An 18,298-nucleotide genomic window follows, 5' to 3' on the forward strand; every position below is an offset into this window, starting at 1 on the left:
TTCTGAACACTCAACTCAACATGAGTCTGCTGGAGCTTGCAATTTCAGTATTTCTGCAGAACTCTTATGTCATTAAAAACAATTTCTATCCAAGGGTAGGAATAGACTTAGTTGGAGAAGGCATCCCAAGTCAAAGCATGCATTTCTACATTACAACTGCACACAAACTGCCTTGTAGATATAAAGAAATGCTTCAAGAGGTTAAGGGACATGCAGACCAGTGTGCAATGTGGTCAAGGTAGCGTGCCTGAATTCTGACCAGATCAACACTTGCTTCTCTAGAGGCCTGGTGAACTTGCATGAAGCCAGCTGATGGCATCAACTTGATCTTTCACCAATGCATTACCTCTTCTTGGAAGCCGCCTCTAAGTTGACCAACAAGAGAACAACTGCATTTCAAGGCATCTGTAAGGCACAAGGATGAGGCAGCAAAGGCACAGCGGCTGCTGTTGCCTCCACTGTATCTTATGGGTAAGGTCCATAAGGCAAGAAGCACAGCCCTACTTTACAGGAACCCTAGCTTAGTGTGAACTAATTTTTAATTCTCCTCCCACAACACACACCGCCCCCCTTCCTGTCTTATGGCAGATAAATATAAATAAGATATTAAATGAAATGTAATGAAAATGTATCTTCATCAGTTGCTATCCAACCAGTGACAGATTAAAAAAAAGCTGCAACAACACTCTTGTTGTGGTTACTATAAAATTGTTGCTACGTGCCAACCAGCAATTTATCACATCAAAAGCTGACTGAATTAGCCTGAAAGAAGATCTCCCACCACAGAAACACGTGCTACACTGGGAAAACCGACCGCCAACCCAAACCTCAGCCTCTATTTTCAGATCCGTATCCCATTGTTAAAAGGATGCTTTTGCACCTTCGCCTCTCACCCACTATCAGAAAGAACATCCTTCAGGTAATTTATTAGTGACCTATCCTCACTGTTGTCCAGACTGGATGTTAAAGATACTGAAAGTTCGGTTCTAAGAATGAGAAATCTCCTTGGAATTACAAGGCCAGAATTTAGTTACTAACGTGTAGGAGCTCTACGTGAAAATACTATGTTGTCACAGAATAAGAGACAGCTCTTGGAAATAACAATCCATTCATCCATCCCAAGTCTGAAGAAAAATATGACCTGATATTCTCTCCTACAAACAGTAATACAGTCATTTAAGAAAGAGGAGAGGGAGAACTACAGCTGGCATTGAGTGTCTAGTAAATTAACTCTGTACTTTCCCTCCTGCCCCCACAGTCCCAAAGATTTCTGACACAAACAACAGCGAATAGATTTACATTCAGTAGGGGAGAGGGGTGGGAAAAAGGCCAGCCATTCCTGTCTTGATACAGCTGCCCACTCCTTGGATGAAATATTAAAGACGCTTATTTGTACTTCTTTCCCCATCAACCTTTTATTTTTTCTCCTTCACAGAGGTTACATCACTGCATTCAAATGTGTCTGCTGTCAGCATCCACAATTACCTGGCAGCTTTGTCACTTTCCTAACAACCCTCTACATTCTTAGCAAAGCACTTTAAGCTCAGAAAATATGTTGTACGACAAATAAAAACTCTGCTTATACATTGTACTGTGCACAGCACCAATGGGTAGAACAGAAGTTATAGCACTTATTTCCATTTATCATCCTGAAATTTCTTCTCTGGAAGGAGCATCAGAGAAGCACAAATGTTGCCATCAATGCTGAGCTAGATTTTGTCTTGCTTTTAAGAAGACAGGGGAAAAAAAGGTCAAAAAGATAAATAAAAGTCTTTCATGCGCTCACCCAAAGAAAAGGCAATGTTAATACTTCACTCCCACAACAGCCCTCCAAATCCTCTAAATAAATAAATAAATTCATTAATAAGCCAAGCACTCCAACTAATGTTACTGTTTTCATCCCATTTTGACTGCTCCTGAAAATGAGCTCACGCCAGCAGAGTTCTCAGGATGCAGCATTTGGTGAGAGCCATGAGCTAACATTTGCTGCTTGTCAAGAGAAAGGGAGGAAACTGGAAACAACAAAATTGCAGTGTTACATATATATGTCTTGTCGCTTTAGCACTCCAAAAAAAAAAAAATAAATAAATAAAGCATTTTCAAGTCTAATTTCTCAAAATGCAATAGATGTGTAAATGTGCATCCAGCTTCAAAATCGTCTACCAGTGATTTTGAATTGGTCCTGTGTTATGCATCATCTTCTTGAAAGCATAATAGAAGACTGTATGGTTCATTTAAATAATTTTCTTCCTGATCATTTTATTTTTGAAAATCTGCAAGAAAAAAGCCTGGACCGTATTATTTTGTTTCAAAGACTCCGTGGGAGGAATAAGTGCTTATTACAAAGTCCTGTCTTAACCGACAGGAAGCTCAAACAAAGGTTTCGTTATTTGAATATGAGCATCTGAAGTTAAAGAGGAGTCAAGAAAAACAAAACAACGGAACAGTGAGAATTCCTTGCCTTGTGCCCAGCTTTCTTTTTACTCTCGATTTATGCAGAGAACACCATCACAGCTCCCCAGTCCATAGCCAAGGGCATGCAAACATATCTGCAAAACGCTATACACATTTTAGGTCCACTGCTGTAGACAGCATTAAGTGCTTTCTACCCCTGTGCCCAGGCTCGATTTCTCAATTTTCAGGAAAATAAATAAAGAAATAAGCAAGCTACCTTTCCATAGGGTGCCTAACCATACGTGACATTAAGCATACATCCCTGGGGTCACACTGTGCCTTGTTTGCAGTGAGTGAGCTGTCAGTTCAGAAAGCCTACGCACGTCTACTTGGAAGATATGGATGCTAATTCCAGCACTGCAACAGTTTGTGAAGCTTGTCACCTCGGAAAAACACTTCAATACATAGAGTTATCCTGACTAAGATGACAATGAAACATCCAAAGTAAGGACGATCTGAAGGTGTGTTTACACAATACTTGAAGCAACACATGTGTAGAGTCTGCCCAGGAATACAAATCTGCACCAAAAGTACCATTTTAAGCACCTTTATTGAACTTGAAAGGCAGTCACTGCTCACTGCAGTACAAGAGCTACCCGAAGCAGACATTTACAGATATTAATCATATCTAATTTTATGAGTAAAAGCATTAAAGCATATTTACATTTCTGAGCTCTGATAAAGTTTAATGGGGCCTGAAAAAAGCAAGGCAGATTAATGCAGCACTTTATCTAGGCCAAAATATCCTCTTCCTCAAAAAGAGAAACCTTAAAATGACTCTGATGTTTTTGTTACCCTATCATTGCCATGTGCCATGCAGGCTATGGCCCACTTCCAGGTCTGCTCAACATCCCTCTACAGCTCGCTGGCCATCCACAGCTCTTCCTCCCTCAATCTCAAACCCACCCTACCCACCAGGTACCCTCATTCAGAATTTTCTCCAACTGTTTTCAGTAGCTCTGTATAGCATTCAAGTCCTCTCAATCAACTGTAAAGTGAAAAAGATGAAAAATATAAATAGTACCTACTATTTGTAGTACCTACTATTGTAGTACCTACTATTTGTAGGTACTATTGTCAAAATTACCAAAGGCAGGGAAAGCATACCTTTAGTAGCACTTGCCAAGTTGAAATGAGGCAACTTCAAATAGCATTGCAATCCATGGAATGCAACTGGCCACACAAAGCCACATGATACACCGAAATGTATCTTAAAATGCTTTAACTAATCTGCTAATATCAAACACACCTATGTACATGTAAAGACCTTTAATATGAATGAAAAACAACAGTCCCAGAAGAGCGGGTATCAGCTGCCTCATTAACAATCTCCCTTTGAAGATCAATTTTAAGCTTCTGGGTAAATCAAAGCTTTTAGATCATCTTTCCATAAATTTTAATTTACACCTGTGAAGATGCAGATAGGCAAGATTGTTTATTTCCATGGAAGCCGCTGACGGTGTACTAAGTGGATACAGAAGAAGTGTGCATGTCTTCACATAACCTCTGTCATAACAAGGAGGATAGCTATTCTTACCTATTTCGAGTTCCTGAATACTAGTGCTTACCTACAAAGAACATTCAAATGCAGCAGAAGCAGAAAAATACTAGTATACATAAAGCAAAGCAATTTACACACTTCCTTTTACATACAGTTCAAAACCAAGTTACAATTTGTTTGTATGTGGCATTGGGGATGCACAGTTCTTGCTTCACAAGCCAATCAATGTTTAATACACAAAGTAACAGGTAAATAGCTCTTAAATGAAATCAGATTTAAATCTTTCATGCTTCAACAAGAACTGATGCACATAAAACACTCCGAATTTTGGACACTGAAAGACTTAAACCATGCAACAAAAAAACCCCAAACTTTAGATCATTACAAGAACTGAACATAACCTTGAAAGCAAACTTGATTGATGTTTATTTAACCATTTATTTAACTTTCGTGAGCTTCAAAGTCTGGGATTTAAAAATATTTACAATTTTCATAAACTATTAACATAGTTCATTTTTCTTTCTTAACGGTATTCTCTTAATTATATAGAGTAATTATAGAGAGAAGTAATACCATATCCCACTACACACTAACAAGCTCTGCCAGGCTCTGCGTCAAACAGACACGGTCTCTGAAATATATGAACTGCAAAATAAATGTCTAGATCTTACAAAAACTCAAAATTGAAACACATGTAAAGTACTTTCATTTCCCTACCTCAAAAGCTACAACATGAGGAAAATACAGAAAGTAGAGTTGGCTCATTCAACTGTAGGTTTTACCATAGGAAGAGTTCCAATTTTGCCATCTGTCTGAGTTCAAACTGGAATGTAAAGCTGAAGTCACATTATTACCGTCAATGAATTAGAAGGAAGTAAAAGAAAGAAAGATGCACCAAAAATGGAAAAGCAAATATTTGGGAACAGTAATCTCTACCCCACATGGGGCAGAGAAAGGTATCAGCTGGAACAAGGACTGGAGTTGATGGAAACAAGCTCTTTCACTTGAAGATTTGGTATCTGCAAAGGTAATTATCTCCTCTTGTGTGTGTGGACATCACACAAACACTTTTTTAAAGCTAATGATGATGCAAACTGATTAAAAAGCAAATTGGTAAGTCTTAAAATAACAGACCACTTCCTGTAAAACTATAGGCAAATACAAGCAAAATGCAGGACCTAGCTTTGCAACGCTTCAGTCACCCTACAAAGCACTAACACCGTCTCTCAGAACAAGCATATGTTTCACATTGTTGTATGAAGCTCTCCACAGAAGCATTCAGTTAGTGTCCTTAAGATTCCAAATATGCCAACCCTCTGCACCCTCATCATGGGGAGTGCCACATGTCTTGCCTCTCCCCTGCCCTCGTGGTTTATCTTTAACAGTTGTGGATGGATTTAAGAAGAGGATGCACCTATGCACAGAACAGAAAAGTTGAAGATTAACATTGCTGACATTGGGTAACCTGTTAACTGAGGACTCTCCAAATGGCTTCAAGCACAGCCATGCATCCAATCAGAAAATAAAATAAATCATTTTACAAATTGGAGAAGTAACAGGCAAAATTTTAAGAAGAACTGTTCCAAGTTAGAAAACTCATCAAAGAGGACTAGGAGCTATCACATCAGAGAAGAAAAATACTATGTATCTGCCAGAGGGTAGAAAGGCTTTACAGAAGGACCCGGATAGGCTGGAACACTAGGCCAAGGTAAACTGTATGAGTTTCAACAGGGCCAAGTGTCAGGTCCTGCATTTTGCTCACAAGAACCACAGGCAACCCTACAGGCTTGGGGAGGAGTGGCTGGAAAGCTGCCTGACAGAAAGGGACCTTGGTGTGCTGATGGACAGTCAGCTGAATATCAGCCAGCAGTGTGCCCAGGTGGCCAAGAAGGCCAGTGGCATCCTGGCTTGGATCAGGAATGGTGCGGTGAGCAGGACTAGGGAAGTCATCCTGCCCCTGTACTCGGCATTGGTGAGGCCCCATCTCGAGTGCTGTGTTCAGTTTTGGGCGCCTCAGTACAGAAAGGACATTGAGGTAGAGCAGGTCCAGAGAAGGGCAACAAGGCTGGTGAAGGGCTTGGAGAATATGCCCTATGAAGAGAGACTAAAGGAACTGGGGCTGTTTAGTCTGAGGAAGAGGAGGCTCACGGTAGACCTTATTGCTCTCTTCAAATACCTGAAAGCTGATTGCAGTGAGAGCGGGGCTGGTCTCTTCTCACTGGTGACAGGTGACAGGACAAGGGGAAATGGCCTCAAGTTATGGCAGGGGAGGTTTAGGTTGGATATCAGGAAAAACTTCTCTACAGAAAGCATTGTTAAGCACTGGAACAGGCTCCCCAGGGAGGTGGTTGAGTCACCATCCCTGAATGTGTTTAAAAACCGTTTGGATGTGGTGCTCAGGGACATGATTTAGCAGTGGGCTGTTAGAGTTAGGGTAGTATGGTTAGGTTGCAGTTTGACGTGATGATCTTGAAGGTCTTTTCCAACCTGAGCAATTCTACGATTCTATGATTCGTTTGCTTTTGCTTTCTGAAGGTGTTTTTATACTAACTGCAACATACATTTTAATGACAATTTGCCCTAGTAAACCACAGAGAGTTTTACCATCATCTTCAATGCAACGAAGATATTTTCCCTGCCCCAGCAAGCTGGGGGTAGTTATTTTCTACAGGACCAACATGATATTTCAAAGATGCTTCAAGGCAATAGACTAGTTATTTGTAAATAATCAAATAGGCATGAGCGGAAGTTGAGTTGGGAGACAAATCAGAACCAATTCTAGCTTGGAATTTTGATTCTTTGCCCAGAACATCACTTTCCAAAAATAAAAACAAAATTCCCTTCTATCCTTTCAGTCAGGAGACGCAGAAAGACAGAACAGAGGAACTATACAAAGTTGGCAGGCCTGGATTCACAGAGCTCCTTTTGTGAAGGATGTGTTCTAAGAGATAAGAGACAAGACACGATGCTTGCTGGACACAGTCCAAGTAACATAGCAGAAAGCGCAAAATACCCTTCAATACCCACACAAGCCATTTTTGTCGGAGAATAGGAGAGTTTCATTCGTTCTGTATCTGAATGAGGTTCTGTAAGCCTGCCAGCACAGCCAGAAGACAACACAAGTCTCAAGGATTTTGGTAGGGCTTACTTTGTTTTCCATTTGGGAGACAGAGGGAAGAGAAACAGAAGAAAGCAAGCTCAAAGGGAAGACATTTTAGAAATCCAGCTTAAGGACTGCGCTAGGTTCCATCCTTAGTTTACTTCACTTTCTGGAAAGTTGATTATTTTGCTTCAGTAATGATGCATAATTTACAGAAGGCATGCATGCAGCGAGGGAAGTGCATATAAGAACGTAAATATTAGCTTTAAAAAGGAAAAATCATTGTTCCCTGTTGCCATTCTATAGCCTGATATGTGCTCCAGCAGCTGCTGCTGCTCCTGTTAGCCAGAAATGGCAGGGGGGAAATGCAAGTCTGGCTGAGCTTACACACTGCTGACGAAAATGCGAACTGCTCACATTAGCAATATTGCTTTATTTCTATCCAAGTCAAACTCCAAGGACATGGTAGGACTTAAAAAAAAATAATAAAATTACCAGTCCTCTAAGGTTAGAGAGGACCACTCATTTGGCAGCAATAATCCAATTCAGAACTGCTCTTCAGTGACAGAGCTTGGGGACACAGTGACCATGGGGACTGCCCTACCTCTGCATGGACATCTGCACATGTTGCCTTGGTCACTGGGCATCCAGCATCACAGAGGAGCAGCCTTTTGTTTCCTTCCAACTCAGCAGCCTGGAAAGATTGCCAGCTGTACTGTTTTGGCCTGCCTTGAAACCAACAAGCTTACACTGTCTTCCACAGAAGCCCATAGCGAGGGAAAATTACTTTTGGCCAGTAATGTCAGACTTAAAGAAGGACAAGGGAAGACTTTCCTTAAAAATACAAGTACAAGCTACCACCATTGTTATACACAGACCCCAAAGGCCACAGCATCAGCTGTTATCAGCTCTTTCATCAGCAACCCTACACTTATCTAGAGCAGCTGAATACCAAGTCTTACAGCTTTTATATTTACTTAAGGTACAGAAGCATCACTGAATACAGATTTCAGTAAATCTTGCTTTCTAAAATATTACTCATCAACATATAATTCAAATGGTAATTAGAAGTGTTCACATGATTGATGACACATTTAAATTACAGGTTTCCAGCTTTTTTTTGGTAAAGAAAAAACAACTTCCTTTTTCACATGTCACGTTTTCAAAGTGCAAGTCCATGTAACAGATGTCTCACAGATCTGGTTGTCCATGTAGTAAGTTAGACTTTTTTATAACGACAAATGGTATAAACCACGCAGCATTCTGTTAAACTCAATATTGACACATCTGCTTACCACGTGTATTAGTAGCCATGTCAGCCACTTTCTGAAAGGCGTCCAAAAAGGCAGCAGCTGCTACTACTGTAGTCCTGAAATGCATACAGATAACAAAACATTAGTACTGTCTCATTGCTGCCTATTTAATTATTGCCAAAAACATTCAGGCTTATAAAGAATGAGAACTTGCAGAGGCCACAGAAATATTCTCTTTTATATGTGATTTTAGCCTTTTCCCTCGTTCCTTTCTTAATCTCTTCCTTGCTTTGTGTCAGCACTATGGACTTGGAGGCAACCAGGCTAATTCTGTGCTGTGAATTGCACAGGACAGGTGCTGTTTCAAAAGAGCATAGCCATCCCCCTTCTAGCTGATTTCCTCTGATGAACTAATATTAAGCAGTCAAACATGAAAAACAAATCTAACATGCATTATTCTGAACCCATTAGCGTACAAATTACAGTTACTGCTATTTCCAGGGGACATGTGCATTTTGAGAATCAGCACGCAGGACCTTCCTATTATCCAGGATCCTGGCCAAACGCTCTCCTAAATTTTCATTTGAGGAGTGTGAGCATTTCTTGAAACACAAAATAATAACCTCCTAGAAACCATGCAGGTTTGGATTTCTTGGGTAAATGGGAAAGCAGTGGAGGGGGAGGAGCCAATTCTCCCATTCAAAAAGAACGATTTTCAGATCCAGTGCTCTAGGAAGAGGAAGCATGCTGCAAGTCCCTTTCTGAGAGGGATGGGGCCTCTCAGCTCACCCCATCTCTCTCTCAGTTTGAAAAGCACGCACAGGCCAACGCCTGTTCAAGTGGATGGCAACAGCAAATGCCAGTTACAGATTTCCAGGTGAGTTTGCTCTCCCTCAGATTGCCGTCAGACTTCTGATCATTTATATTCTGGTTGATCCAATTTAAACGAAACCGTTCCGTACCCTCAAAAAAAAAAAAAAAAAAACATCCCCAAAAAAACAAAAACAAACAAACAAATAAAAAACCCACAGGGGAACAACAGGAAAGTTGATCCTCAGCCAAGAAGACCAGTGAACTCCATAATTAGGGCAGATTTTATGCAAGCCTCATTCCAAATATGCTCAAAATACAGAGAACATAACTGGCAGCATAGCGAATGGCCTACTGAGAACACAAAAGATCTCATCTCAAATAACAGGCTTGAGAGGTCCAACCGCATGCATGAGGACTCTTCACGTGTCCAAGAGATAAAAGAGAACACTAAAAAAAAAAAAAAAAAAACCAACCTAACAGGTCTCCAGTTAGCTAGTAATATTTAGCCGTGGAAAAAGATAACCTTTCCTGGGATTTTCCTCCGCGGCATTTGTGTTCTTAGTCCTCCAAACTCACAGATAATGTTGTTATCCATGTACTACATTGTTAATGATTAATTATACTGCTAATAACAAAGTTCCATTTCTCCACCAACAAGATCCAGGCAGACCTGGCTCCAGCTCAGGTGACATCTGCTCTCCTCTATCAGAGAAATGAACCAAAGGTTCACGCTTGCTAGAAATGAACAGAAAATCCTCAAACACGGGCTTTCAAGCTGTCTGCTTGCATGTTCCTCTAGCTAGAGCAGTACTACACTGAATGCAATGCTATGGGACTGGAAAATACAACTAATTCTCATGCCTTCCAGAAGGTTTGTGTTTAAGGAGTATAAAGAGATAAAGAAGTTCTCCATTCCTCTTTTACTACTTCCCCTACTTTTTTTCACACTCCCTTAATGCGATGCAATTGCTGGAAAAGGAAAAACCACATGCAAGCGTGATATTTTAGGTATGGCATGGGAGAACAGCGAATTCCAGTCGTTTAGGGTGAATAGTTCTAAACAACAGCTTCTTGAGCAACGGTTCACAATACAGAACCACAAAATATACTGCCAATAACCATACCTATTACCTCTGCTGGTGCTGTGAAAACACACCGATGCTCTGGGGAGCATAGCAGAAATTGTGGTTTAGGAAGAAACTGAGTTTGGATTCGTATTCGCAGAAGCAGACTTTACAAGAGAATGAATTCTAGATATAACAAAATTGGTCTGAGTGTGACACATATGGCACATATTAATTGAAATTTGCAGAATGCAATCCAGAATGCTATGTGCAAAGTATACACCAATAAAGTAAGTTTTAATAACCACTGCAGAAAGGTCCAGCAAGGAATTCCCTTGTTTTTTAAAGCAGAAGGAAGTGCTGTTAAGACTACCAAACACTCTAACAACTTTTTGAGCCTTCTTCTGATATAAACCTTCTGTATTCTACACTCATAAAAATGACAAGATATGTCTAATTCCATATCAGCCCATTCACTAAAGAATACATTATCAAATTTTCCATCAGAAGCCATGAAATTTAGTTTTACATTTGTTATGGACTGTTGGTGATAGGTATGTATTTGCCTAAATACATTACAACAGCAGCAGTAGTGTGAGACAACTACAAACATGGATGTTGACTATGAAATATGTACAATTTTACTGGGACTTGCTTAGAAAATTACCCGGCAGAAGCTGTATTTAATCTTAATGTTCACACACACAAGTAATTGTATGAGATCTTGACTTACCGAAGCTGAGACTGCAATTTCCCAGCTTTATTTATAAAATCTTCCCACACTGGGTAACTTCCCTGCAAGAGGAAAAAAGAAAATACAATAATGAATACTTACTTTGAACGTTCTATTTTTGACACTGCAGATTTCATGTTCAATTGAAACTAGAAGCAGCAACTATGACTTTATTGAATCTTTATTCTCTAACACCAAAATATATTTTCCCAGTAAGTGGTATCTCACATTCTTTAGCACCAGTAAACAGACAGCATGTAGCTACATGACGAGGGGAAATGGTTCCAAACTGGAGGAGGGTAGATTTAGACTAGGTATCAGGAAGAAATTCTTTACTGTGAGGGTGGTGAGGCACTGGAACAGGTTGCCCAGTGGGGCTGTGGATGCCCCCTCCCTGGAAGCATTCAGGGCCAGGCTGGATGGGACTTTGAGCAACCTGGTCTAGAGGGAGGTGTCCCTGCCTATAGCAGGGAGTTGAAACTAGATGATCTTAAAGGTCCCTCCCAACCCAAACCGTTCTATGATTCTATGGCACTCCAACTAGTTCTGAATTCAGATGAAACACCAGGTCCTGAGAGGCTGATGGATATCCGAAGCAAAAACACTGGGGGGGTGGGTAAATGGGATTTCAACTGAATCAGAGGTAAGAAACTCCTTACTTTGTATGAATACAGCAAGGACAAACCTATAAGAAGGGGGATGCTAGGACGCTGCAGTAGTACGTACAGCGCATCTCCCAATACTAAGAGCAGAATTCCAATTGCATTTTTCTACATATGGGCTCCCTGTACAATTCCCAGTTTCCCATTCCCTTATTGCAAAGGATTTTATTTTTTAATAAAGGTCTGAGTTGCCCAAGAGATCACCTTAAACTGTCTCAAAGTAACACAAAAGGTAGAGTAGCCCTAAGGCAATTGTTCCCAACAGCTGCAGGACTTCCTATGAAACAGCCCCAAATGACCTTGGAGCTGCCTTCTGAACTGATGCTGGTAAAGCAGCACATCATTGAGCAACCATATGCAAAGTTTTTAAGATTTAGTTCCTCTTATAGTTTCCTGTGAACTTCTCCCCTATTTTTTTAAACTACGGTAGGCGTTCACATTTTCCTTAAGAGTTGAGACACCAAGGGTTCTTACAAGTTAAAAAAAAGAAGCGGTAAGAAGTGGTTTATGGTAAACTACTGTCCTTTTCAGACCAAACCAAGGTTAACTCGCTTTCTGAAGAACAAGTGCAAGTTTTCTGTTAACTGCAAAATCAGAGGTAGAAAGAAACCTCAGAACTTCCCCTGCATTGGTGCCTAGAGAGCAAAACAAAATATCCATGCTTCCTTTACTAAGGGTGTAAGACTTATTGGCAGAGCAACAACGCCATAAAGCCCAGGTAAGGCAGCTTCTCAAGGCTAACATTAGCACAGCTCTGACTGGAAGAGGCTGTAAGCAAGCACTGTTGCTTGTAACAAACTCAATCCAATCCTTTTCTTGCTCTACCACAAAAGGCCATATCTTGTCTTGTTTGGGGCAAAGACAACCCCTTCCCCAAAAGCTGTTAACACAATTCAAGCTCCTCGGTACACCCTGGTGAGACAGCTCCCAGACATTCCCACACCATGACAGAAATGACTAGAATTAAACGAGGGGTTAAAATCAAAGTCCCCCTTTAGACAATGGCCTTGGTTCATCACTCACAATTTAACGTTCTCTACTAAGCATATTTTGAAAAATACAGTGTCTCTGCATAGACGTTGTAAGCGCATATCCCATACAGACACTGCAGAGTGAAGCTTGGTTGGCAGAGGGGCTTGGCAGCGCCAAGACAGACCCTATCATAAGTATCTTCGGTAGTAACAGCTACTCTCAATGTTCTTCACTAAGTATTGTGTTTGCTCTTTTGATGGGTTTTTTCGTGTGTGTGTTTTTTTCCTGTTAGCAATGTACGCCACAGGTCATAAAACCTCATTATAACTACACATGATGGAGCCAGTAGGAAAGGGAGAAAGCAAGAAAGAAGACACCCATTATCAGGGTGGCAAAATCTAGAACATAAAGAGCTTTGTGCTGTGCAAAAATTGCCAGGCATTTAAAAATGAAACCCACTTATTTGAGGGGGAAAAAAATCCATTTCCTTAAACCTATTAGTCTTGCTGAAACCCCCTATACTGAACGCCATCTCTCTCTGCAGTAGCTGCATTTCGGAGTTTGCCCGCATGCCATGTATGCATTATGCATGTGTACGCCAGGAGCCTTGAAAGCCCTGACAATTAGCAGCAGGGCCTAGGGCTTTACTGGATTCTTGAGCAAAACGCAAGCCGACAAACGGAGGATACCAAAGCAGCCTGATTATGTTTCCATCTCGGTGATGTATTATCCTGCTAACTGTGTCTAATGGCAGGCAGGAGATTGACACCAACCTTACGCTGTGGGGAAGCTTAAGACAGTCCTATCAAAACACAGCTCAGGAAGAAAAAACATTAATTTCTTCTTTTTTTTTTTTCCCTTCTCTTTTTTTTTTTTTTTTGCTGGCTGGCCACAAAGAAAGCAAAATCAGAACGTTCACTAAGCATTTCTATGACTGTTTATTCTTTATCTTTAAAAATTATTTCCTCTCTAAATCATGATTACTTAATTGAGCTGTAACTACCTACTTGTATCAGCTGCAAAATTGGTTTGGTTTATATGTATTATTGCAAAGTAATCTCTTCACCTAGGCACTCCTACACTGGCACAAGAGGACCTTACCTCATTTTGAGCAGAAGAAAACAGCAGTGTATTTTGTTTGTGCTCCAGTAGAATTTGTTGTTTGCCTTTCCCTTCTGCAGCTGAATCAGCACATTCATCTCTCAGTAATGTGTAACTCAAGCATTGCACACAAATCCTATTGTCCTGTCCAAAAAGCACCTCCGCCACCATACCCTTGCTGAACCCAAACCCTCCTGATCCCAGCTAAAGCAGAAGCGCATGACACCTGGCACTTTGCAGGTCCTAATTTCAGGGGGTTTACCCCTCCTCCAGTTCCTGGGACAAACCACAACAACACAGCAGTTCAGCAATTTTTTGAAGGCTCTGGTACCCTAGGAGCAGTTCCTTCTCCATAATCTCTCCATGTGCCTCCTCTGTTCTATCCTCATTTGGAATTACAGCTCTTGCTTTCATCGAAGCGCCCATCAGGAGAAATACAGTAGTGGCAGAAACCACATACTGAATAGCCATGAAACTTAATCCTCAATTCAGCATGTATTACTTTCTCAATTTAAACACAAAGAGAACAGTCGGAAGAATTCACTGTCTGTCTATTAAGTCCTTTTGTAATGTAAAGCCATTTCTGGAAGAGTATTAAAACAGTATTTTTAAATGCTGCATTTCCCGTAGCTCCTTCTGCAATTTCCGATTTCAAACGGTCGATAAAGGAAATCAATTTTCCTCCCTTTAAATTTCAGGCTCAGGTGCTGGCAGATCTGTACGAGCAGCAGGATGCCCTTCCTCACAGCCCTCCTCAGAGAAACTCACGGGAAGAGCTGTGGGCATCTGGGTCACAAATCCTCGTCTTAGCTCCTCGCAGGTTAAAATAGAAAGCTGTTACAATCCAGGTTTGTTGAAATGGTCTTCTTGAAAATCATTAATGGTTTGAATCGGGGCCTATCTCCCCCCAAATAGGCTACATCTAATTATTTTTCCTTCTTCAGATGTCTCAGATCCAACGGTGCTGCACCATAATGCTTTTTTCTGAGGCATGAAAGCCCCCCAGCCCCTCTGCACACCCTACCTTCAGCTTCAGACTGTCACTGGTAAGCCATAACATCCCATTATCGCATCTTATTGCTTAATGAGTCCGTTTACAAGTGATTAGTCACCTGATGCCAGGGCCCAGCCATGCTCCAGCTGATCTCTACGGGGCAGGGCACTGCCCTTCTGCCTCCAGGCTGACAAACAAGATGGTGCCTCACACTTCTCACCTACTTCACCAGCCCCAGTTAGGGACGTGGAATAGCTTTCCCTTAGGGATGTGCACCACTAGTATTGAGAGGTGCCAGCCTAAGGTGGAGAAGCACCTGCAACTGGACTCCAACACGCAGACACACCAGGCTCCAACAGCCCTACTGCACAGAACAGCTGAGCCCAGCAGCCAAGCTCATAGCACCTTGAGGAAAACAGATTTCAGCAAGGGCGCAGAGGACACAGGCCAAGGAGGAGGCCCTGAGCAACAGAAAAGCAGCAGAGGGGCCCCAGGTGCTGCAGAGCCCATCTGGAGCAGATCTCCTCTCTACAGCCCGGGGAGGACCCATGCCACAGCAGGGGGACATTTCCTGAAGGAGCTGTGGCTGTGGGTGTTCCTGAAGGGCTTGTGGAGGGTAGGCTGGCAAAAGGTGTTTGAATTCTTCCCTGTTCTTTCTCACCATTCAAATCTTTAGCTGGTGACAGATTTAATCTTCCCAGTTGAGTGTGTATTGCCTGACAGTGTTGGTAGGTGATCTCCTTGTCTTTATCTCAAACAATGAATATTTCCCCAATCCTGCTGAGAAGCCGGAGGAGTGGGTGAGCATCCAGCCCGAGGACCATACACCACATCAGGGAAGGGCACAGAGGATCTGTAAAGGTCACTTCCAACTCAGGCTATTCCATGATTGTATCACTCCACCACTAGCAGGCAGCCACAGGAGCACTTATACCCCAGACAGATGAATAATCTTTTTTTGAGGGCAGTGGAGAACCCCCAGCACAGCCACCTTAGACAAACACACCTCTACAAGACATTTACTGAAGTTTTTCTCCTCCTTTCAAGCCAGCAATCTTCCAATAGGAGAATTCCAGAAGAGAAGCTCAGGGATTTCTTGATACAGCAAGAATAGGCTTGCAGAAAAGGATCCAATTTTACTGAAATTGTTATCGACTGCATCTAATGACAAATACAAGAACTCAGATTGTTGTTTTTATTTAAGATTATAACTTGATTATCAGCAGTCTTGTCAGTAAAAATCCATTCTGTCACTCCTAAGAAGTTACAATGCCTCTCCTTTTCTCCATGAAGTGAAAAGACATTTCCTTTAATAATTTATTTCCATGCACCCTGGATCCCAGAGACAAGATGCACCTCATCTTTCAAAAAAACCTTGACTGTATTCTTTTAACAGCTTTCATTTATCACAAAGGCTTTTCAACTGTATTATCTGCTCTTGCTGGGATGCTGACTACAAAGGCAACAGAAACAGTTCAGTATCTCGTTCACAGCAACAACCCATCTCAGCTTTCAAGGTGTGGGGAGAGAGACAGAGCTGCTCTACAGCACGGCAAATTGAGAATCTAATTTTGGATGTTCCAGCTAAAAAGGTAGGAGAGAAAGGGAACTGGCGGGCAATGCCCTGGTTTTATCTCACAGGTTATCAAAGCAAGAGCTGTGTGCCTTCCAGAAGAGTACGGAACGACTCTCTGCAGACTTCAATAAGGAGGACAAAAAAGCACTGCTCTAGCTACAGGAGTTAGGCCTTCTCCACCTCAGTACAATCATTCAGCTATGACCTGCCAAGACGCTGAGTCCCAAACACACAGCGCTGTTACCCAGCTTCTCACCCTAGTAACACATCCAAATGCCACATGTCTACCTTTGGAACAAAAACTGTTACTTTGCTATTGCTGGAGACCTCCCAGCCTCCAAAGTAAACGATGCCTAGAGGAAAGGATTTACTGTATAGTTTTATCAGATACCAGAATCACAAGGATTACTACAAATGTTTCATTTCTGTGTCATTCACCACACGGCCTTCAAGTAGCAAAGAGACTTTATTGTGCTAGACAGCACACAAAGTCACAGATGTTACGTTCAAAAAATGGCCTGCATAATGAAGTATGGTTTGCACATAGAATCTATCATTTTTTCCAGGGGTCCTTCAACAAGAAAAACAGGAAAAAGTAAAGAGGAAGGGTGCAGGAAAACAATGACAATCTGAGAAAAGGGGTCTGGCCACAGATGTCTTGGCCTGTGGAAAGACACAGTGACTGACCATCAGCTTCCCCACCCAGCTAACATCTGGCCTGGATGCTTTTCCTCTCTTCTGAAAAAATTAATAGTTAACGATGGAAAAGGTTGCTTGGCCATGCAAACTGCAAAGGTTGCAAAGCACTACCCAATACGACCACATTGCTCTGCACAACTCACACGTTCAGCCAAGTCAGACAGATAAGACTGCATAGTTCTTTAATAAGCTACAAAAGCTCTTGCAAGACACAGGTGAGATGAGACTTAACATCACCTTACATGAAGTTCCTAACGACTCTCCCCCACCCCAAAAATTTCTGCATGTGGGCTTTTCCTCTTTTTAGGTCAAAAAATAAGCAATTCAAGAACCTGTCTTATGAACCTTTTTAAGCTACATCTATTTTCCAACCATTCACCAGAATAGTCTCAATCTTCCCACAAACTGAAACTTGAATTCCTCTGGTGAGAGCAATTTCCTTCTTCATGAAGAATCAGATGAAGATGCAGTGGTGCACACACCTGTTCCAACATTACTTTTCTTTCATTTACCTCATTTCAGATATAACTTAAATTCAAAAGCAGAACTGAGCCAACAAACTCCAGTACTGATTTTGAGAGCAGCCCACTGCCTGATGATGACCATCAGCTGTTTTCCAGTGGGGAAGAACAAAAACAACCAGTCGTATTTGCAGCACAGATGCTTCAGGTTGGACAATTCCTCCAGCTGTAAGACCCGTGAAACAGGCAATTCTGGAAGGGCATGGAGCTTCTATTCACTGGAACTCTTTATGAAAGAGTAACAAATTCACACAGAGCTCTATGAAAACTGGGTACTCCAACAAGGGGCTGCAAGTCTGGGAAGTCTCTTCTGTCTTTCTAAGCTAAATTGCCACGTTCAGGGGAACTTCTAGCAGCAAGGGGCTCTTGATGTGTGCACAGCACTTTCTGGGACAGGAATGGAAAGTCAGCAACAGCAGATGCCATGAACTTCACAGATTTCATAACGCAAGCCAAATGTGCGCATTACTGACTGGAGGAAGGGAGGATACAGGTACAAACGCTGTGTCTGAGAGATGATAGCACACGCAAGTGAAAGTAAAAGCATGTCAAAGATCAGATTACAACGTCATTTAACCTGTAACTACCCTCCAGGAACTGAAAGTAGGGGCAATTAAAATCCAAGTCTTGTCTCCGTACCTCCATTTCCATTATCTCTGCCAATTGTTCAGGGAATGGGCGGGGGTTGGAAATGAGTTTCCGTCAGGGCGCTCAGTATAATGGACATGCCAAGCTCTGCTCTCACAAGGTGATACATTACCACAGCGCTGCAGATTATGCAGCAAAACAGTACTGAAGAAATCTCATATGGTATTAAAACACTGTCTACTGGAGATTTCTTCTATGTGCCATGGA

General features: G+C 41.7%; 1 protein-coding gene across 11 annotated transcripts in view; it reads right to left on the minus strand.

Annotated features, from left to right (window-relative positions):
• MTSS1 (MTSS1, I-BAR domain containing) overlaps window positions 1-18,298 on the minus strand; it is a 119,532-nt gene that overhangs the window by 92,325 nt on the left and 8,909 nt on the right. For 10 of the 11 annotated variants that reach the window (XM_021385676.1, XM_021385678.1, XM_021385670.1 and 7 more), the window contains exons 2-3: window positions 10,919-10,980; window positions 8,351-8,424 (exon numbers count right to left, since the gene is read on the minus strand). In XM_021385676.1, the coding sequence (XP_021241351.1) occupies window positions 8,351-8,424; window positions 10,919-10,980 (136 nt within the window). Of the gene's footprint in view, window positions 1-7,659; window positions 7,697-8,350; window positions 8,425-10,918; window positions 10,981-18,298 lie in introns of those variants that run through there. The other variant, XM_021385677.1, reaches the window with a different exon arrangement.

Source organism: Numida meleagris, chromosome 2 (assembly GCF_002078875.1).
Source record: "Numida meleagris isolate 19003 breed g44 Domestic line chromosome 2, NumMel1.0, whole genome shotgun sequence".
Classification (NCBI taxonomy): Eukaryota; Metazoa; Chordata; class Aves; order Galliformes; family Numididae; genus Numida; species Numida meleagris.